General features: G+C 39.7%; 1 protein-coding gene across 1 annotated transcript; it reads right to left on the reverse strand.

The window, feature by feature from the left end:
• Positions 1 to 21,166, reverse strand: tspan17 (tetraspanin 17). Its single transcript, XM_082547190.1, has 8 exons — positions 20,508 to 21,166; positions 11,266 to 11,316; positions 8,215 to 8,361; positions 7,338 to 7,508; positions 6,727 to 6,852; positions 6,466 to 6,513; positions 4,803 to 4,919; positions 1 to 4,568 (listed from the first exon to the last, which is right to left on the reverse strand). The coding sequence occupies exons 1-8, from the start codon at positions 20,592 to 20,594 to the stop codon at positions 4,503 to 4,505; spliced, it is 813 nt and encodes a 270-aa protein (XP_082403316.1). The 5' UTR covers positions 20,595 to 21,166; the 3' UTR covers positions 1 to 4,502.
• Between the last annotated feature and the right edge of the window lie 1,388 nt (positions 21,167 to 22,554).

A 22,554-nucleotide genomic window follows, 5' to 3' on the forward strand; every position in this document is an offset into this window, starting at 1 on the left:
CACTTTTATCAATAATCCTTTAATATATGAAAGAGGCATGTATTAACAGAATATACAGTGTAAAAGACCAAGTCCCACAGTTTTCATTTACAACACTTCTTCACGAGGTTACCCCTCGGAGTAGGCAGATCGGAAAAATACGGCCGATTGTGGTATTATTCTGCTGTTATCCACAAAGCTTTAAACATAAAAAACAAACAAACAAAGAAAACAGAGGATCTTCAGAAATTTTTGTGGTGGTTTATATCAGACTGACAAACAAGTTGTCTTCATAAATGTCATCTCTGTAAAACCCGCCAAATCAACACAAATGCGTTTTCATACCAGCTCAAACCACAAATGTGTTCGATTTGGGAACGTCGGTACTAACACGTGTGGTATTGCTGTTCATATGCTAGCAAACAAGCCAGTTAAGCTGCATTCTGTGTGACATGAGCACGTGCACACGATGAGGTAAGACGTACAAATGTCTGATGTGCTGCTCATTTCTGTTAAACATGCTCGCAGGACATGTCATCCGACGCACTTGGCAGCCACTCTGAATTATACCTGTAAAGCAATTTTTAAAAGGCTCATTCAGATAATTCAATCAGTACAAATGAATAATCGATAATGGTTTATTCCAACCTGAACAGACAAGTTTGTGTATTTAAAGAAAAAGATCCACATATTCAGCTACACAGAGAAACCAGGACGATGTTAACTGGTTGTATCTGCTAATTAAAAAGGTTTTGTGATTGCATATAAATGTAGGTCTACACACACACACACACACACACACACACACACACGGAGACTGAGGAAAAGGAATGCTCATCTGCTTTCATGCTCGCTACAACATATTTAAAAATGTAGAAATCTTCAAGAAAAGAACATTAAAACATCTCCGCATACTCTTGATTCACATTCCTTATCTCGATTCATGTTATGCATTGCACTGCATCAGGATAAAGGGAAGTTCAAACTGAATGTGGAGCAGTAGGTCCACGCTGATAACAGACTTGTACATTCATGGTATGTATAAGGCTCCTTCTCGGGAATGATTTAAGCACCCACAGGGGGGAAGCAGAGAAAATTAAGAAGGTGTTTCTTGATGCAAGGCCATTATGATAAAGGACAAAGCGTAATTAGCATCGTTCTCTCCCTCCTGCTTTACCCTGCATTACAGGAATACAAAAGCAGAATTAGCCAAAGCCGTTAAAAACAAACATACTCGAGCAAGTTCACCTCTGTGGAGTCTGCATATTTAAATCCTGCCAGGCGGCTACTGCGAATTATTATGGCATCATTATCCTTATTACCAAGGTGACTGTCTTGGCACATCCATTCAAGCATGATGTTGGCTGCAGAGCGGTTTTTATTTAAGAGCTGCAGAACTGTAGTCCAGGAGAATTGACACTCATGGCCTCCGCCTGCGTTCAGCCAGATCCTCAGCATAACTCAAACGGCTGCAGCTCTTCACTTCATCAAACATAACACAGGATCTCATCCTATGCAAATGCACTCTTCTGTTATTTCTCTTTGGTCTTTGGAGGGAACGGTGTGTTAAAGACCCTGAGCAAAGACTTTCCAATTAAGATTTTTAGAAGAGAGAAAAAAAAACCAAAAAAAAACATGAAAATGCTTCACAGATTTGTTAAACTTTCTCATTTGCTAATTAGTGGCACACATTCGTTTCAACCCACAGATGTATGGAGGGAAGAGAAAAAAGAAAACAACAACACACACACACACACACACACACACACACACACACACAGGTTTCATCCAGATTCATCTAACAGACTGAACAGTAAGTGAAATCAAAGAAGCCCACACACAAAGCATGACAAACAACTTTCGCGGCACGTCACGAAAATATAACTCCAGGTGAGAATTAACTGCAAGTACATCCTGTAAAACGACTCCATATTTATTCTAAATGAAATCTGTTTTTGGAGATTACTGGAAGCTGTTACTCACTGATTAGACCTAAAGTGCTGATATAAAAGAGCCTCTCCTATACACACGCATCTACCTGAACCGGGGAGAAGTCATTAAGGCTCTGTTGCTCTTGTGCAGATGCATTGTTCTCCGCTGGCGATATTTCTGCTTGTGCATTCGCGGCGCCTAAACTCAAATGACTCCCACTTTGTCGTGTGTTCCTCTTTTGTCAAAAGAGCCCGATGTTTAAAAATACATCAGAATGGTAGAGGCTCTGAAACAGGTGCACTATGATCAGGTAGATTTTTGATTTTTCTTCTTTTTTTTTTTCTTTTTTTTTTTTCAAAAGGGAGGGGGCGTGGGTGAAAAGCAACATGTGACATGTGCACACGACAGACGATCTTAAGGTGGCGTCGCTGAAAGAACTCCTATGTATATGTATTCTGCAGACCGACTCTGAGAGAGAAGCAGGGAAAGTTTTCCTGCACTGTTCACAGAATATTAATGCTACTCATCTTTCAGCTAGTCTGCATTGCAATTCCAAACATGTTTTCTCATTTTTGAGAGTGTGTGTGTATATATATGGACCTGTGTGTGCAGTCAAGTAAATCCGTTCCTAATCTAGCTTGTGCAATGTATCCGAATGACATTGTGACAGCCAGAAACAGCTGTTGTGGTTAAATGCTTTGAATAATATACAGAATTACTGAGTGAAGCCAGTTATAGCAGAACTGAACTCACTCCAAGAGTGTTCTGAATGACTGAATAAATGGGGGGGGGGGGGGGGGACCCCATAATAATTAAAAAGGCGGTGACGTATAATGTGTAAACTTTAACATGAAAAACAATGTGACTATTTCCTCAGATGGAAACCGTAGCGGCCAGACCGTTTTCTACAAATGCCGCCACGTGAGATAGATTGTTAGCTCGACTATTGTAATACACCATCAATAATCTAGTCAAAGTTAAAAGCAGCATTCATGTTATATTGAGACTGTCGCTAATATTAAAATGGTACGGCGTGTATTTGCTATTCTATTTAAAAAAAAAAAAAAAAAATCCAAAAGGAAAAAAAAAAGACAACACTGAATTAAAAGATAAAAGCGTTACTGTAACATTGTTTAATTGTCATTTGATTTCTAGGTTCAACTGGCACTTCCCACATGGAGGGACAATGAATTCACATTTTGGCCGTGGAAATGCCATTTGTTATCGTTTGGCATTCCTAATAACAACAGAATTGTGGCCAGACAAAACCTTGGCAGTTAGCTAATGATATTATTTGGTCTCCATTAGGACCGCTAACATTCACAATACGAAGCTAATTTGCAGCTGACTGATGAGCTGGAAGTAAAACAGGTGCCTGTAAAGCTTAACAATGAACCCGAGAACAGATTTATCTATAAATGACAGGAAATGAATGAAGAATTAAAAGAACATCTTTAACAACAGACATATGTTCTTTTGCAAAGACAAAAATATAAGACAAATATGGTACACAGAAGTCAAGTAAAAAGAAAAAAGAAGATAAAAAGGCCCCAAACTAGCAATCCCATGTGCTTGAGGGATGCTCGGAGATAAACAACAACCTCTATCATTAAACCCTCTTTCTCTGTATAGCACACACTTATAATCCTTACTATTTCATGTCATACAATACACTCAAACAGATGATGCAATCACCATAGGGCGAATGGGGTAACTTTTGGCGTTGATCTAAATTCAACAGACACGGATGGAAAAATAAGATATGCTTTTAACTGGCGGAAGGAAACACATTTTTAGCCAGGCCCTGAGGTATAAGGGAAGGGGGCGGTCGAGGTGCACAAGTTCCATGTACAGAACAGGAAGGACACAAAACTGGAAATTAATGGCACTTTTTACATTTGAACTTGAACAGAAAACTCTTGAAGTGACTTAAATTTGCAGATATGACCGACCAGTGTTCAGTTCAGTCTCTCTTTTGTTTGTTTTTTTAGTGGTCATAAAAAAGGTCACAAAGGAGAAAAATGACACGCAGACGAATCCATGCGGCCAGCCAGTCATCGTCCTCTGGAGGAGAAGGAAGTGTGGGTGTGGGTGCGAGCTGACTTTAAGGGAAGATCTTCAGCCCCCTTGCGGAGCAGGACAAAGGCTCTGTGACAACATGTTGCTTGAGTTTTTTTTTTTCTTTTTTTTGAAAAAAGACGTTTTTCCTCATTTTGTTTTGTTTTTTTGCTGTTGTTGTCTTTTATCCATGGCTTCTGATCTCCGAGTTTTCTGGTGTCCTTGTGCAACTGCGTGCCTTAAATAAATTTCTCGAAAGAAAAAAAACAATAGAGGGGGAAAAAAAGTAGGCAGGACTCTCTTCTGTATATTTGGGTTAAAATCCCAGCTGAGTGGTAAACAAAGTTCTGACTGTTTGGTTTGTCTGTGAAATATATTTTCTTTTTCGAGCGTCACTCACACACATATCAGTGTGTGAGAGCATGTGTGTGTGTGTTGCTTAGCTCAGTGGCAAAAGTTGCCGGCTGTCCGCCTCAGCCGGACGGTGTGCTATGCGAGTTTGGTGCTGGGGCCGCCCCACTTCAATTCTCCTGTCACCAGTTGGCTTTGACAGCTCTGATGTCACTCACGAGGTTTTGAGCAAGGCAGATACCAAAAATCTAGAAGAAAATAAAAACATTTTTTAAAAAGGCCACACAGGATTTTAAGTCACCGGATTAAGGCAAAAAACAAACAAACAAAAAAACCAAACTACAGTTACATGTTCTCAACACTAGATGGAAGCGAAGACATAAAATCAAAAAACTAGAACTATTGTTAGTTTTAATTAAAGGCCTCATTTGCGATACAGCAGGTTTCTTAGTGTGAGAAATCTCCAAACAACAGCTCATTACCTGTAAAAGTGCAATTCCAACAAAGACGCCGGCTACAATAATCAGGTTGTCTTGAAGCCACTTCTCAAACTGTCCCACGCAGCCCTTCGTATAGATAAACTTCTGCCGGTCCAACTCCTTTTTCACAAACATGAGCATAATTCAAGTGCATTAAAGTTTTGAGCGAGAAAACGTGTTTAATTTACAGCATATTGAATGATCTGCTCTCTGAGAGGAAGCTGGCATTGCTCATTATTTAAACAAAAACTGGTACTCTGCCCTATGACTAATGCTGGACACAAACACAAGATAGTGTTTTGCCCACTGACTCCATCACAGTTGATGAGGGCGTGAAGACCTCACGATAAGCTGAGTCACAGCCTAAGATTGCAACATGTCAGTGTTCTCAATTACGCTGACTATCAATGCAGTGTATTCTTTTCCACCAAGGACACTGGTGGACTGAACAGACAAAAGCTGTTTCCTGTTGCCTGACAGATGGCCATTTCTGCTTTTGGATCCAGCTGATGATGTACGTGCTTTACTCAGACACGAACATTTTTACAAAAAAAACAAAAACAGGTTTAATTAACGCTGCAACGAAACTAAAAAGGGGATAAGAATCGGTGCCGCTGTACAATTCATTCTTTGTTATCCTTCAGACAAGTCAACCAGGAAAATCTTTTGTTCTCTCCCAGAACTTGAAATCTAGTTTTAGACCAATGAGGTAGAGAGAGCCACTTTGCAGCCAAAAAAAATAGCAGGAAATGCAATGTTGTTATAGCTGTGGACTTCCTCTAAAGCTATTTCAGCCCTTTGCCTTTGTTGTGCTCCTGTCCTTGCCATACTTCCTGCTCTTCCTCTTTCCCACCCTGCTCCCCGCTCAGGTGCTGCACAGGAACTCTCTGCACATCCCTGATAGTTTCAGCAAAATGTCAATGGCCAGGGCGTTAGCGCACAGAAAATGAATTCATAGCAACTCAATGGCAGGTGGTTCACTGTACTGCAGCTCGCCTAGCAACAGCAATCTTTCTGACTGCAGTGCAGTGAGTTGTAACCACCACACCCACACACACACACACACACAGAGGAAAAGGGAACGGACTGGCATAACCCACTGAGTCGCCAATTACAGAGTGTAGTAAGGCTGCTCTTGAGGCTATAACTGGAGCCTAATTATCCCTGTTAGAAGAACAATCTGTTATTAAGGCAAGAAGCATACAGACTAGTCTGTGTAAGCTACTTAACCCACTATGTTCTCTATATCTAACACCAGCCATCTGGTTTTACCTATAGTAGTTTTAAAGAGAGAATGCAGAGAATGCCATAAAATCTCACATTTAATTGGTTTTCCTTTGCATTTCAAACACAAATTTACTTTTTGATCGACTGACAATCAAGTCCAATACAAATGAACCCAACTGTCACTCTGCGTTCGACAACTTAGACCGTTTCAGTCAAACGGGTTTGCAGGCTGTCAGTCAATTCGCCCTCGGGAGTATTTCTCTCCAGCAGCATTGCATCATTTTAACCAAGATTTCTTTCTTCCTGCAGAACTCCACATTTGCAGCTGACTCTATCGTATGAGAACTGGTTAAGCGTTGCAATTTGTTGGGACTCTAAATTACAGATTTCCTTGATTTCCTTGTCTAAAGAGATCTACAGAAATAGAAGAGATACCAACCATTTGCTGCCGAACATCATAACCACACTGCGTGTTGATGACATCCTCCTGCAAAAAAACCAAACCAAATGGAGATTAAAATGGGATCCTCGACCACATTCATCCGTTACAATTTTACCTAAGGTCAGAAGGTTTGAAATAATGACTCTTTGCATGAGAGAAACTTCTTATGTTGACACACATGATGCATGGCTACAGAGTATTACACGAAACAAAAAGCTGATTATGGACAGTTGTTTGTGCTGCTGAAACGCGACTCACTGCAGGGTCTTTGATGCAGCATGAAAAGGGAACGCCACAGCGCTCCCTACTGGGATTCCTGTCAGTGCAGTTGAAGTAGATGTTCATGTTCCAGTCGTCAGGCCCGTGCGCTCCACAGCATGACCACTGGGACAAACAACAACAACAAGCAGAGATTAAACAGCTAACTCTAGTAAACACACAGATGTACCTTCTTTGATCTTGCCATCTGAGCCCTTAACAGGCTGGCTCAGGTCAGCCTAGGTTGTTAGCTTACTATGGCAGGTAATGACTACAAACAGTGAGATTCAAGTATGAACACAAAAGCCAATCTAATCGCCTTTAGGGTGCCTCATGACAGAACCTAGCGTTTACACACAGGAGCAAATGATCTCAACTGCTTCCTCCACATAATTGGATAGCCATTTGACCGAAATACAATCACATTAATCAGAAAAACCACTCCACATTTGCAGCAGCTGAGTCTCTTCATTCTTACCATAACAAGGCTGACTCATCATTTTCTGAGCTCACATGTACAGCCGCATTTCTAAGAAAGGGAGTAACTTCTTCCAGCAAAGAGACATGAACGATTTTAAGATAAGAGATACCATCGGTGGGGGTGAACTCACATATTCCTGGGCAAAGTCGATGAGATTCTGCAAGTCGATGTCATCGCGGTATGCCTTGACATTATTGTTGATGAAAAAGTTAAGCTGGTCTTTGATCCAGTCCTTAAAGACGAAGGCAAGGATCCCTGCAGTCAGCTCCAGGAAGAAGATCAAACCCAGGAACACAGAAAACTGAAAAGTACAAGTAAACACATGCAAACAGAAAACAATACACCTGTCACTTCAAGCAGGGAACAAGGAGCACCAAAGAAAATCCTGTGCCTTTCCCCGCTTCTGCTTAAAAATGAGTGTAAGAACAACTTTAATGTAATGTTCCTGTGCAGGTCAGTTTGTAGGGCCTGTCCTGATTTGCTAAGTGAGAGTGTGGCAATAAAAACTGCACTCCCACAGGTCCTATTGAATAATCCCTTTACAGTAAATGTAGGAGAAGATGCTGATGATAAATGCACAAAAGCCGCATTAGCTCCTCACGCTGATGCCTGATTTACTGCTGCTAATGGACATCTGCTGGAGTTAATAGCTACTCAGAATCACAGGCAGCAACAAGGCGAGTTTGTCTCTGTCAGTCACAGGTTTTTATCAATAAAGCTGAACCCAAATAAATCCTGGTGGTGTTGTGGCTGAAGAAAGAACTGCCTAATACGCATACAAAAAAAAATAGGCTTCAGTGGATCAGTATACCTTTCTGATCATTAAACAGGATTTGGTTTACTGATGAGGTATGATGTGCCACACCATCATTCATAGCATTTGGCTCAGACGAGTCAAAGTGACACCTGCTACACAGATACCTTCAGCCCTGGTGTGAAGTGCAGATCTAAGGGGTGTGAAATAATTAAAACAGTGTCTGTGCACATAAAGCCTAGAGGTGGCTTACAAATTTAAGCAGTAAGGTGTTCTCTCTGAGCGCTCCGATACATCCAGCAAAGCCCAGAATGAACATGACCCCTCCGACGACGATGAAGAGCCATACAGGGTCAAAGCCCCCTAAATCTGTGATGGATGACAGATTGGACAGCACGCCCTGAGGGGGAAGACAAAAAGAGTGGTTAAAATTCAGACCATAATATTTCCAAAATCAATCCTTACCATCCCCATGACAAGGTCTCAGTAAAAATTCTCCTTTTACAAAAACACAGTTAACCTTGAGAAGAGCCTGTGATGTCAAAGAGAAAAAGTGAGATTTAACTAATGTCACAGCCTGCTGGGCCCCGTTCACAGATGCAGACTTGTAGCAGGGAAATTTAATAAACTGAAATACTGTTATTCCATTACATTCTTATATATCAATGTGATGTTTTCAAAATAAAATAAAGAACCTCGCTGAGGTTTTGTTATCAGTTTAAATGCAACATGCACTCACTCTATGGCATTTTTGTGACAAAATTATAAAACAAGTAACTTCTCACAAGAGGCAAACTTCAAAGCCTCCTGAAAATACAGAGACATTTGCCCTTCCACTCTCCTCTCTGAAAGCCACAGTGTGACCACCATCTTATTTTGTCAGCCTCTGCGTTCTTAGAATTATTTACAACAAGACAGACTTCACATGTAATCATTCCCAATTCTTAACTATATTGTATATTGCAACTTTGATGCAATAAATTTGATCTTAGGCTGAATTTTCCAAAATTTTCAATTAAATGATTAGTGTCTAATCTTTATGATAGTTTCATTTTAATGGAGGTAGATAGAATATTATCCAAAATTCGAGAAAAAACACATTACATAAAGTTTGCATTACATATGAAATTATTCATGTCATTGAGTGAAACAAGTATTTCATCCTCTGCAAACCAGCCAGAATTCTGGCTCCCACGAGTGTGTGTTGGCACAGAGCCAATCAATCAATCAGTCAAGGATAGTCCTGATCTCAGCCTATTAAGCGTAAAAAGCGTACAAAGCACACCTGTCCAGCCTCTCCACCACCAAGGGCGAGACCAAAGAGCTGTCAAAGTCTGTCAGGGACAAAGTGTAGACCTGCACAAGGCTGGAATGGGCTACGACACCATCACCAAGAAACTTGGTGAGAATGTAACAACTGTTGGTGCGATTATTCCGAAATGAAAGAAATAGAAAATGAACATAAATCACCCTCAGTCTGGGGCTCAGTGCAATGAGAAAAATCTTACCACTGTGCTTGCCAACTGAGGTTTCTCCACCAAGTACTATGTCATGTTTTGCTTGGAGATCAAATACCTATCTCACTCAAAGCCTTGCAAATCAATTTATAACTGTAAATGTGGGTTTTTTCCCCTACATTTTTGGTTTATATTCTGGCTGTCTTTATTAAAATCGATCGTGGCTCAAGAGTTGGGTGTTCGTCTTGTAATCGGAAGGTTGCCGGTTCAAGCCCAGTCTCGGTAGTTGTGTCCTTGGGCAAGACACTTCACCTACCGCCTACTGGTGTTGGCCAGAGGGGCCGATGGCGCGATATGGCAGCCTCGCCTCTGTCAGTCTGCCCCAGGGCTGCTGTGGCTACAACTGTAGCTTGCCTTCACCAGTGTATGAATGTGAGAGTGAACGAATAGTGGTATTGTAAAGCGCTTTGAGGGGTCCCGAAAAGCGCTATATAAATGCAATCCATTATTATTATTATTATTAAAATGAAAAATAGAGACAGTTTATTTCTTTGGAAGTGAGCAAACATCACACAAATCCAGCAGGAAATGAAATTAGTATTTCTTCCGCAGTAACAGTGGGCGTCGTTATTGTTTCTGGATAGCACACTAAAGAAGGTACTTTGCGAAAGCTCCATAAAAACGAGTTCAAGCTTGTTTTATTAACATATTTTTGTACAACCCTGATCCCTGCTATATTTTTCAGTTATTTTGAAAAAGGAAACCACTATGTGTATCCACTCTCAGTCTGACATCCTGTTTGCTTGTCATATATTGTAGTGAACATGCCCAACACTTGCAGCTAAAGTCGAGACAGCTCTCGTACTGAGTTAATCTCCCTCTGCATTGAGCAAGGACAAAACTGTAGGATGAAGGCAATGCTGGATGCTCATGTTTTTATGGCACTGCTGCAGAATAAACTGCACGCATTTAAATTTTAGCAGGAGGCCCTGAAACAATAATGTAGTCTGGCTGTGCACAGCAGGCTTGAAACTAATCATCTTAGTCACTGAGACCCAAACTCACCATTACGACTTTCCAGCAACCACTATTCATCATTCACCCTAATCCCTTTAAATTATTCACGCTGCTCCACAAAGGTACTCCAGCGCAGGCCGATTTGCACAGAGTTCATGACCAGACGTTACTAATCAGTACATGGTTCCACGCTTGTGCTGCGATTTCTTGCTAATTAATGAACAAATTGACTGGTAACTCCTCTGAAAGAAGTTTTGAACGTAGCCATGACTCACTGCACATGAGAGGTTAATGGCAACACCTGATCTTTGTAGCCTGTCCAGCGTTGACAATAAACAGCGAACCAGTTTCTGCGCAAATATACGATCCAATTTATCGTGCAACAGGCTTTCATACGAGACGAAGCACAAGGCATTCAAATCCTGGTAGCTGTAAGTCAAATGAGTGTGTCATTTGGACCCTATGGCTCCTTATTTGCAGCCACACCCATTTAAAGCTCCAATCACCGGAAAAACAATTTAACCATTAGCTCGATATTGGTTCAACAAAACTTAGTTACACATCACACTGGAGCTGCAGCAGTGAGCATAATTCATATCCTGAGACGTGTTTACCAGGAACATTATGAGGTTATATGCCTTTAAGTGCTACAAAGTGTTACAGGAATAGAGCTTCTATTTTCCACGCCACTCTTCTCAAAAGCTCTGTTTACATCCAAACTCCATCCGATGAATTATACTTCCAGCTTATTACAGCTAGGATATCTGGAAGAATTTTAGCTATGTGGTAACCCGTAGCCAGCGTGTTTGTGTGCATGTGTTTATACATACCTTCTCCGCCCATGCCCACAAGCCTATACCCAAGAATGCAGCTCCTAGTAACTGTAAAACAAAGCACAGAGATGCGGCAGTGAGACGGGAGGCAACTGATACAAACTGAAGCAGTTTATTACAGATGATACGGTTGTTATTGTAGCAAGACCGGGAATGGTTTGGGAGTGGTGTGGATTACACTGGTGTCCCCCTGGCAACATATGTAAACAGCAGAACTGCTTGAGTTTTACTGTGGTAATTAAAAATCTAGTTCATCTTTTGTCATCCACTGCATCCTTTCTAACAATATTCACATAAGAACAAAGGGATCTCTCATTTTTAATTATCAGTGCACTTAAAAAAACAGAGAGAATCACATAGGAAAGAGACCAATAAAAGAAAAACTGATTTTAGGAGCTTTTAAATAAAGTGAATTCTTCAAAGATTAAATCACAGAGATATTACACTGAGCTGCTGTAAGGGTTAAAGAAAATCCGTCCAATATTAGTCAATATTAGGACGAGTTTAAGGCTCACTGCTTCAACTTGACTGAAAGCCAAGTGGCTGTGTTACTAGCCCACGGTGTCTAAAGATGTAAAAATGACACAAAAACAACAGAATAGCAACAGGATGAGAAAAATCACCGGTTTCTGGTGTTTACACGTAGAAATGTTACTGTCTAATCAGCTGCTTAGCTGCTACAAAATGGCATTCATAAGAGTTTTAGGATGTCGATGGAGAGAGCTGGGGGCAAACTCTAATGGTAATGCCTGAAATATAATAGCTTCATTGAAATTGTGTTAAATCATTTGTTGGGAAGCTGATTAAATCGCGAGAAGCAGGTAAACTAATGGCAGCCCATTAGCACACACCTAACAAGATCAACGTGACAGTCTTGCAAACAACAACAGCAGTCAGCAGTTGGATTGGGGGGGCTGCCTTGACCTGGTAGTTATATAAGCGTCTGTAGCGAAGGGTGTGGTAGATTCAACTGGAAAGTGACAAGCAGGAAGAGTCAGTGTATGCAGGCAGACATCAGAAGAGATTAGACTGACAGAGTGGGAGTATTACAGCACTTAGCCTTTGACTTCAAGTTTTTCATGCAGATTAAAGAAGCTGAAAACCGTGACAAAGGAAACCACTTGCGTCTTGCGGCATGAAATGCACAGCAACACAATGCATCAGAGTCGCCAGACAACATGGATAACTACTAGTTCACTTATTCAAAATAAGGACATTTGTACAAGGCTGCTTTCATTTTTCTATATTTGAATGTTAATAACCAATTTGGGGCACTGAACTACTTAAGCAGCTTTGTCAAGCTTGGCTTCAACCCTAAAATGGAATCTATGGAAGCTTTCATTCATTTTGCTTCTCTACTTCAATGCTGATCAATATTTTTAGGCAAAAAAGAAGACATTTTAGCATCAATACAACAGTTTTATTATCCGAGTCTGAACAGCATATAGGACCAGAGCAGAAAAAGGCAAGCATATGACTCAGGTGTGCAAAAATTCCAATCAGTTTCACATCATTGTTTTGCAAAGTGCAACCTTAGCACGCTTTGACGCACTGATGAAAGAAACTGAAAAGCTTGGAGGCAAAGCAATTCAATAGACTGGACATTTTGGAGCCTGCTCTCAGTTTCCACCTCTAGTGACTACACCCAGAAGAAGCCTTGCTCATAAGTGCTCTGTTTTCCAGTTCTTTTCCATGGTTCAGGAGTTTATTTTAAAAAAAATAACCTTTTCTTGGATATGATAATGGTTCCTGTAGGTCCCTACACTACACCGCTTTACCACAGTTGTGCACCAACACAAAAAGAGCAGTACACAATCTATCCAGGAATCTCATCAGTAGTAGCTTGTTTGCCTGTCCTCCCAACAGAATAGTGAACTTGTAGTCAGCCTCAAAAGCCAGGGCAGGAAAAGGAAAAGAAAAAACCCCCAAAAAAAACCATACTGTTTTTGCCAATTTTCAATGAACCCATCGCCATGTTTTTAGAAATCTAAATAAAGTTAGGAGTCAGAAAATTTACCTAATCTTTGGCACGCAGCTTTAAACCACACCAAAATCATTGTAATTCAATTATGCAGTAAGAAACAAGCTGAATGGTAAGCTGTGGCATTTTTCCAGTTCTGCTAATGGAAACATTTTTATCTGAGAGGGTCAAGCGGGACATGCTCAGTCCAGCTACTGCTTTCGCAATATTCCGCTTAATCAGGAAGAGTTCATGCCAGTAAACACACAAAACCAGATATTTTCACGGAAATGCATTTAGTTGGCTCATCAGACCTTGGAAACCACAACACATTCTGAGTAACAGTGAAAAACATTACTTGTTTACAAGAGAACTCCATATCACTTTTAGGCTGCATTTGGTAACAGTACCAGTACCCAGAGTTACACACCACAAACATTTATCTACACACAGAGAGGTACACCACACAGGCTTTTAAAATAACTAAATGTCCAAAACCCGATACAGACACCAACATTTTTCGCCCCTTTCAATCGAAGTGTTTGTTGTTATTTCACTAGGGATGTCACTCTGCCTCCTCACTGGATAATATCAAATAACTTGCCAAGCATCCTGGTATTATTTTGGTGAGCATAGTATTAAAATTTTCAATCTTGCATCTTTAAGCTCATCCAGTCTTTTTGATTTCACCTAAGAAATCTAACAAACCAACCCCATCAGTCGATACCAAGGAAGCCTTTAGTACATAATCAAAACATCTCCCATCTAGATTCTGCAAGTCATTTTTAACCTCCTAGGACCTGGCGTTCACATACGTGGACATCACATTTTGGGTTGTCTAGACCTAAAAACACTAAATTTTTCTCTACAAGGGCCTGATATCCACTTACGAGGACATTCTACTGCCACTGTTCTATCAAAATTTAAAACGAATGTCCTTATATGTGGATCTTATACTTGTCAGAAACAAAAATCAGGTAAAAAAAATAAAATAAGATCTGTCAATTCTTTGTTTTTACATTCATGAGGTCCTAAAATGCCCAAATATCAAAGAGATATTAAAAATGCATGCCATGGAAGAGCTCGGGTTTTAGGAGGTTAAACGCACCCCACTCGTTCTTGCAGTCCTCTGCAACCAGCCTAGCTTCTGCTCGTCTAGGCAGTAGAAGCTAGGCATTTAAGAAAAACTAACAGGTGATCACATTCATCCTTATTCTTGCTTCGCTGCATTGTCTTCAACTGGATTTTAAAATTCCGTTGAAGACTATTTTAAATGTTTAGTGACATACAAAGCCTTGCTGAGACCTTATTCCATCAGTCAACTTCTCTGACCATATTTTGATTTATTTATTTGACATGTTTTTTAATTCATTACATCACTGAAATGTGAAAGAAAAGAAAAAAACTGATGTGGCAAATACATGATGCAAAATCTGTTCCACTACCAAAACGTCTGGCTACGACTGTGTATGTGTGTGTATTAGGGCTGCCACGATTACGTCGACTATTAAAATCGTCGACGACTAATTTAATAGTCGACGCGTCGTTTGAAGCTTTGTAAGATCCCAAAAGATGCAGGAACACCATGCAGACACCACAAAAGTATTTTGTGATGTCTGGATGGTGTTTGGTTATAGAACCAATTTTATTATTATTTTTATTTCCGTTCAAGAAATAAATCATTGTTTCCCACATCAGGTTGTATTTCCTCCTGCCACAGCTTGAAGTGGCACTGAAGACAGTGTTAAAGAGACATCTATGCCTGGTACTAATTTATTCTTGGGGGCGGGGGGGGTGTCTGTGAACTGTTATTTTATACTTTATAAAGTTAATGTAAGTTTCAGACGGGATGGATTCCTGAAATTTCTAATTTCTACTGAATGTGTTGTTTTGTTTGTTTTTTAATCTATTGCGGAGATTTGACAGGACAGATCAACTAAACAGTATTGGGAAATATTTACCGTGATAACTGGCAGTATGTGTTTGTGCTCTGTGCTTTTTGGAACCTTATCTGTAAATCAAACTTCCCTTTAAAGACCTGTACATTTTAGACTGAACTTACTGAAAGAATACACAACACAAAAAGAACAAACTGTCTTTGTATAGTGCTTGCGTAACATCCTTATTTTGACTAACTTTTCTCACAACCTGAATCAAATTCAGGTGAGCTTGTGGCAATAGAATTAGATATGTGAGACAAATCTCTAAATACCACTCTCTGTGGCAAAACGTCCTTCACCTTATTAAGAAACTCCTTAAGCAAGACAGCTGGCTTTGGGACTTTGTTGATCAGGTGCTTTGATGAAGGAAACCTGCTACCTTTTCCCCAGTAAAGGTTTTAACAGAGAGGACAGGAACAGCGCTGCAGTTCTGGACGGTAGAAACATGTTTTCTTTCACTCAACCTGAGCTCACCATCTGCTGTTGTTGTGTTATCAGTGTTTTTGTTTAAAGTCTGTTTTTAGTCGCAAATGTGGGTTAAACCCTTGCGTCTGTCTGTCCATGGTGACAGTAGTGTGCTACAGAGCCGTGTGCTAAATGAAACGCCGACGCAAAGAATTTCTGTCGAAAACTTTTCTTTTACAATCGAATTATTTGAAATACTCAATAAATCGTTACAGCACTAATCTCTTTGTACAACACAACAATGTACGAGTCACCACCTTTGGTTTTTTAACAATATGTTATTAAAACACTCAGGATCTGTTCATTTAAATCTCACCCGCATGGATAATGCATTTCTTTTGCTTTTGATTAATTTGATCATTCTGTCAAACCTATGTATTTTACCAGAAACTAATTAAATAAAGTCTGAATCTAGATGTCTCTTTATTTGCATTATTATTCAAATCAAGGTTCCTTCGGTGTCAAGTGCTGCTTGTAAAATATGTCCTTCCCAGAGCGAGGGTTTTCTCTCCATGTGGACTAAGAGATTATCAACACTTAAAAAGATGCCTCCCTAAGCCAGCTGATCCCATTAACCTCTACTAACTGTCAGACAAATCAAGCTCCCCACTCCTGCACACGCATGCACACATACACACACAGGATATAGTGTGAATCCCCTTTCCATGACTCCCTAAAAAAATGAATATTTAATGAGGGGGATAGTGTGACACCGTGATTCTCAATCTCAGCAGCAATGTCAACAGGGTGAGCAAATTGTTAAGCTCCTTACATTCCACAACATATATCTTTACTACTAATACTAATACTTTCATTTTGCATCACATGGCTACAAAATATATATACTATTTTTGCAGTTTAATTCTTTACATCAAAACTTAATTCGAACGTCCAAAGAAAATAAACATTAAAGATTCAACACCAGATTCTGAGACAGAATGAATGAATAGAAAAAAGGAAGAAATATCACTAAGCGCACTCTGACACCATGTGTTGGTAGAAGTAGAAAATAGGAAATGTAGCACAAACGACAAAACAGGAGGACGGCAGAAAATGGAAACAGACATTTAAAAAAAATAATAGCATTTCACAGAAAACAAACCTAAATGTAGACTATGCAAAGCGGCGCTTTCCTTTCACGAACGTACCCCGAGCTGTGATGTCAACTCTGAACGGGTCAATTTTAGAGAGTTAAGTTTATGTTAATAATGTTTATGTTAGATGACCTCTCAGAAACTCCTCAGGATGATACTTGCTAAAGAAACACCATTTCAGTTTTGTTAGCTAATGAGTGAAATGTGATAGTAACCCATTAAACAGGAGTAGCTACACTGTCTCCTAGTCTTTTATTTTTTCCTCACTCTAATATTAGCATTTATTCTACTAAACCTCTTCCACCTTACATTAGGTAGTTATTCTTTGGGTTATAAAGTTTCATTTGCATTGAACACTACACTGTCTGAGAAACTTTGATATACAACTACAGTGATTGGTAACTGTCTTTTCTAATTTTGTTTTGTTCTGTTTTACTAGTATTAAGCACAGGCGTATAGATGAGTTGGTTTTAAAAGGGGGCTCTTGCACCTCTCAAATGGCTGAAGTCATGACAGAGAGGATGTCTAGTTATCAGCATCTCAAAGACAAGAGCAAGCCTCATTCCAGAGCACATCCACTGCAATCATGAAGTCATAAACTGAATCATCTGTAAACTTTGCAAACTTATTATTTTGGACTGGAAAAGAAAATCTTTTTGATTTCTTTTAAATATTTATTTGAGTTTGTGGGCAGAAGCCATTTTTAGTTTTCTATTAGCACGTCTTTTGTTTAAATACTGCTGGCACTTTTATTTCGTATTACATAACATTTTTATTTTTTTCATTTTTATTCTGACGGTCCTGTTGAGTAGTGTTAAGAACAGTGTTGGTCAAGTTACTTGGGGAAGTAATCAGTAACTAATTACTGATTACTTCCCCAAAAAAGTAATCCCGTTACTTTACTGATTATTCATTTTCAAAAGTAATTAATTACTTAGTTACTTTTTAAAAACACGATTTACAACCTGAAGAGGTGATAAAGCGATAGATCTTTCAGCCCAATTCTACTTTTTCTACATAATCCATCATACAAAATGTAATCAAATGGAAAATTATCTTTTTTTTAACTTGTTTTATCAGTTTTAATCTTTTAACTTTATGCATCAAGCAGAAATTTAATTATATGCAACATTCTCTGACTGGAATAAATTAGTTTAACATTTAAACCTATTTTCTGCACATTCCAGCACATAAAATAAAATATTTTTTGTGTTTACACTCAGTCTTTCAAATAGATGCAAGTAAAACACAGCAGAAAATAAATAAAGTCAAAGACTCAGCGGTCCTTTTGCTCTATTTTCACCTGTAAAGCAGGAGTAGAGTAGGCGGAGGTTTACGCTGGTGCAGGTGTGCTGCGGTCAGTTGAAGAATCCGCGAGTTTCTCTGTGAATTTCCCATTACCTCGTTGCGCACTCGGTGCTTGTTTAGGGGTTTTGTTCGCTGTAAAAAGAAGTTTTCTTCCCACGCACAACGGACACTAATGTAATTGCAAAGCTGTCTGACAAATTTATTTACATATTGTGTTCAGTGATTAAGGCTACATATCAATTCAAAATGATCAATAAGAGATAAAGGCAGAAGTGGCATAATATATCATATAACTGATCAGCTGCCATGTCGCCATTTTAAGGTAGAGTCACTGAAACGGCCTGATATGAGAAATGCTGAAAATAAGGTAGCTTATCAACATTTATTCCTTCATTTCATAAATACTGAGAAAATCTGACTGTCCTCTGTGCCAAAGGTAAGGCAATAAAAAGTCTTGCTCTCCTTAAATGCTATCAGTAATGCAATCAACATTGCAATAACTAGACAAGTTTATCCATGACTAAGTCACAGAGCATGTCTCCGACTAGCGTCACACCTGGTTGTTTACAGGTATGCTCCAGAGCTGTAATCATGCAGCTTGCCTTTTGGTGCCAAATGTGAAAAGACAGAGCTGTAGCTGGCTAATAACACTCTCCCTTGCATTCAACCAACTCAGCAACTTGGTTACAGCTTAACAAGCTCTTAATTACAGCGTGCAGAGCTCCCAAACATTTCAGCAGCTCAGGCAGAAAACGTGATTAATTAATTGGATGTGGGGAATGTGTCTATTCTAAGGATGAGAGAAGGTGTGTTGTTCTTGGGTGAGAATGCCTGGCTGTCAACAGCAAGCCTGGGTACTGCGAAACCTCACACCAAAAGCAAGTATTGTTCCATTTTGTTCACAATATTTATGGCCTTACAAGCATTTTGTCTCAATTTAGGCAGCCCTTTCAAGCCTGACAAGATCACTAGAGGAAAGACAAATGGGTTGATTTGTGGAGTATAAACCCCATCTCTTTCTATTTCAGCAATGCACTGGCTTGTCTGTCAAATCCAGTTCTGCAGCACACAGACAAGAGTAGAACATCTTCTAGTGATTATTAACGGAAACAGCCAGCGAGCTGGAACTTGTTCCACTGTTTTACAGAGAATTCAGACACATGACTGTTAGCTTGGCCTAACTGTCAAACACTGCAAAAGAACACAATGAGTCAGATACAATGCTGAAAGCCCATGACTCAATATTTCCTTGTTGATTGCTCATTCAGATGAAACTACAATAAACTCTGTATTTATGTCGATAATAGTAGCCTCTGTATCTACAAATATCATGTTCATGGAAATATGTGGCAGGTATGGTGCACTCATATTTGTTTTTGAAGGAAAAGTGTTGCGGAATGAGGAAGCGATAAGGAAAGTTTGAGCAATGCCAGAAAAGGCAGATATACATGAAGTCCGTGTTCCTTGTGAGTCTGATAGAGCAACCGTATGATGGGAGAAAACACAGACTTACAAGCCCCCCTCCCAGCCTTTGTTCTCACCATTACTCTTTGTGCATTTGTGGGTGTGTGAGCGAAGACAAACAATGCTGTCCCGCACAGTCTGGGTGCTATAGTATAGAGTGAAAGAAAGCATGGAAAGGGGAGGGTTGGGTGGTATTCAGACTGTATGGCCTTTTCCTTTAAACTGTGTGTGGGAAGACCTCCTGGGGCAGACAGACACGCCATTCCTTCACCCACAGACATTATATTATACCAGCCCACAGAGGCGATGCAGATGAGTGAGGAGGGAGGTGTGGGCAAGACTGAACAGAGAAACTTTTCAGAGACGGGATAAAGATGGAGGGAGGGGTATTGTAAAGTAGACGTGCAACCACTTGCCACTGCCCCATCAGTTCTGGTGAGAATTATGCTATTGCTCAGCTCAACTAGGAGCAGAAACTATTATGAAAGAAAATTGCTCCTTTATTTTTCTTTACTAAACTTTACATTTAAATTGAGAAGTTACATTTATAAGTAATCTGTCTCTGATGGCCAAAAGTTTCTAAATGGAAAACTGTAAAGTTTACAAGTAATAAGCAGAGGCACGCAAAAATAAAATAAATATCTAAATCCTAAATAAATGGAGTGTGTAGCTGACATTTTAGGGCATGAACACTGTCCTACATTAAACAAATAATTTCCTCCTCATTTACAACAATCTACTTCTGTGCATGACAACACACTTAAACATCAACAACACCGCATAGAGGGATGGGGAAAAAACGTGACTTTCATTAAAATCAAGTGACTCAGGAAAAAACAAACAAAAAAATATATACTAGATGGAGCTCAGCGATCAACTTCCATTGGCCAACTGCAACGGTGCTAACGTTCCCGACGTTTACACGAATGTGCACTTCAAGTTATCACTAGTTACGTGAAATTTCTAATAAAAACAAAAGGAATGAGTAACAACATTGTGTTTACTTACCCAGAATACAATGTTGAATCCAAATAAAACGTATTTCACACAGCAGCTGACTTCGGCTCCTTTAAAATGACGGTGTTTTCTACTCATTCTTCCACGGAAAGTGGTGGCTAACTGACGAGCTAGGCAACTACTATGACTGATAATCAACCAAAGCTACAGTTCTTAAACAACTGAATACAAGGTTAGCTGGCTCCATCAGCTAAGCAAACCCCGCGTTAAGTCTTCCGGGTTGGTTAAAACTCAGACATATGTGGCTAAACTGTCTTTAACTCGCTTTGACTATTAGCTTGCTAGGCCAGCTAGCTCGCAACTTCTATAGTTAGCATTGGCTGCTAACAACAACAAATCCAGGAGCACTTCAACTAAGGCACACAGATGCGGCTCTGCAGCTCCGTCGACATTCAAGTTGCCTGGTGTTTACGTCGCTTCGCTTGCCGGATGATCGAGATGGCGGTACTTCAGCTACACTTCCCTAATGTTATCTGTGTCGCTGCATCGCCGCTTGTGAGTCTTCATCCTTGTTGTTTTGTGCTGTAAAACAAGCCCCTGCTGTCAAACGGGAAAACCACTGCGCTGGCTTTCGCCCTTTTCGCTTCAAGAGCGGCCTCTTGTGTCTCAGCCTAGCTTGACCACACAGAGAATAAGCACTGTATGTACGAGGTTGCTTCATTAAAAGCTGCAATAGGAAGTGGCCAGGTTTATAGTGTGAGTTCAAATTGAAGGAGTGCACAGTAATTAAAAAAAACAAAAAACGGGACAGGACAATATGAGTAATGATATTAACAATCATGTATAATGATTAATAATTAGCTAGATTCTAGCTCATTATTTACACCTTTGCCTACACCTGCCACGACGCATTAAAATATCTGCAGTGAGAAAGGTCGATTAAGAATGACACTCTAATAAACTGGGGTACTCAAGCGCAATTATATATTCATAATTTCAGCCATAATGTTCTGGCATGACAGGCTGAGTAATTTCACTCCTTTAAGTAAGTCAGTGAAGGAGAAATATAGATAACTGCAGAATATTGTGAAAATGTTGTGAAACGTGATCAAATGAAAAAGGAAGTGAACAATCTGTTCTGAACAACTTTGCCTCATTTGAACTTCTGTCTGGAGTCCTACAGATGGCAGTCTATGATCCTGCGATAAATGCATTTCCTTTTCACCTCTGGGTGCTCCACTCTGGGGCATGCCAACCTTCTAACTATTGCCAGAAATGTGTATTATGTTGTACTGACAGTAAACACAGCATAAAACTGTAAAACCAAACAGTATTAGCCTGCATTAGCTATTAGCTACATGTAATATTTTCATCCGGTACTCTACTTTTTCTCAATATGGCATAAACCCGCACCTAATAACAAGACAAAGACAAATTATGAAATTACAAATACACTGTCCACGTTGTCATATAATTTTAAAGGAGCAGCTGTTAAAGGGCCTTAATGTTGTAGTGATACGTTTAATAGTACATTTATTGGCTGATAAAGTTTTATTGATTATAGAATAAAAACACTAACTTAACATTGTAAATGTAAAGTATTGTAAATCCCCATTACTCATGGAAATCTCACAGTCTTTAGACTCAAGTTCACATCAAGTTTGCCAGTTCTGTAAACTTGTTGTGTTGGTCCAACGAGTTTATGTGATCAGTGAATTGTGTTATGTCCTGAGATTTGATTTTCACCCAGGTGTCATCCACATACCTGAACCAATGACTTGGTGGTGTTCCAGGGTAGAATAACGGGCCCTCTTTTTTCAATTATATTCCTCATTAGGGTGATGGTTTTATAAAAGACAATAGCAAAGACAAACTGAAAATATTTAATCTAGTGTGGCATTTTTTTTATTCTGCATAAAATCATTCAAAGATCATACAGTTATGCAGCATGGGTTATAAAATGCAGGCATGCAATCAGCCCCCCCCCCCCAAAGCACTCCAAAAAAAACCTGCTTTCAAATTCAAAACTATAACAATTCTTGTTAAAGTCTGAGAACTTCTGCAGTCCACCTAGTGGTGACCCAGGTTGAACTCAAGC

This window comes from Aulonocara stuartgranti (genome assembly GCF_965226115.1).
Source record: "Aulonocara stuartgranti genome assembly, chromosome: 2".
Taxonomy (NCBI): Eukaryota; Metazoa; Chordata; class Actinopteri; order Cichliformes; family Cichlidae; genus Aulonocara; species Aulonocara stuartgranti.

Coding starts and splice junctions, on each gene's coding strand:
- tspan17 (XM_082547190.1), bottom strand. CDS start 20,594: ATGAGTAGAAAACACCGTCATTTTAAAGGAGCCGAAGTCAGCTGCTGT. Junction 11,317..20,507: donor GATTCAACATTGTATTCTGG/GTAAGTAAACAC, acceptor TTTGTTTTACAG/TTACTAGGAGCTGCATTCTT. Junction 7,509..8,214: donor ACACCTTACTGCTTAAATTT/GTAAGCCACCTC, acceptor TGTACTTTTCAG/TTTTCTGTGTTCCTGGGTTT.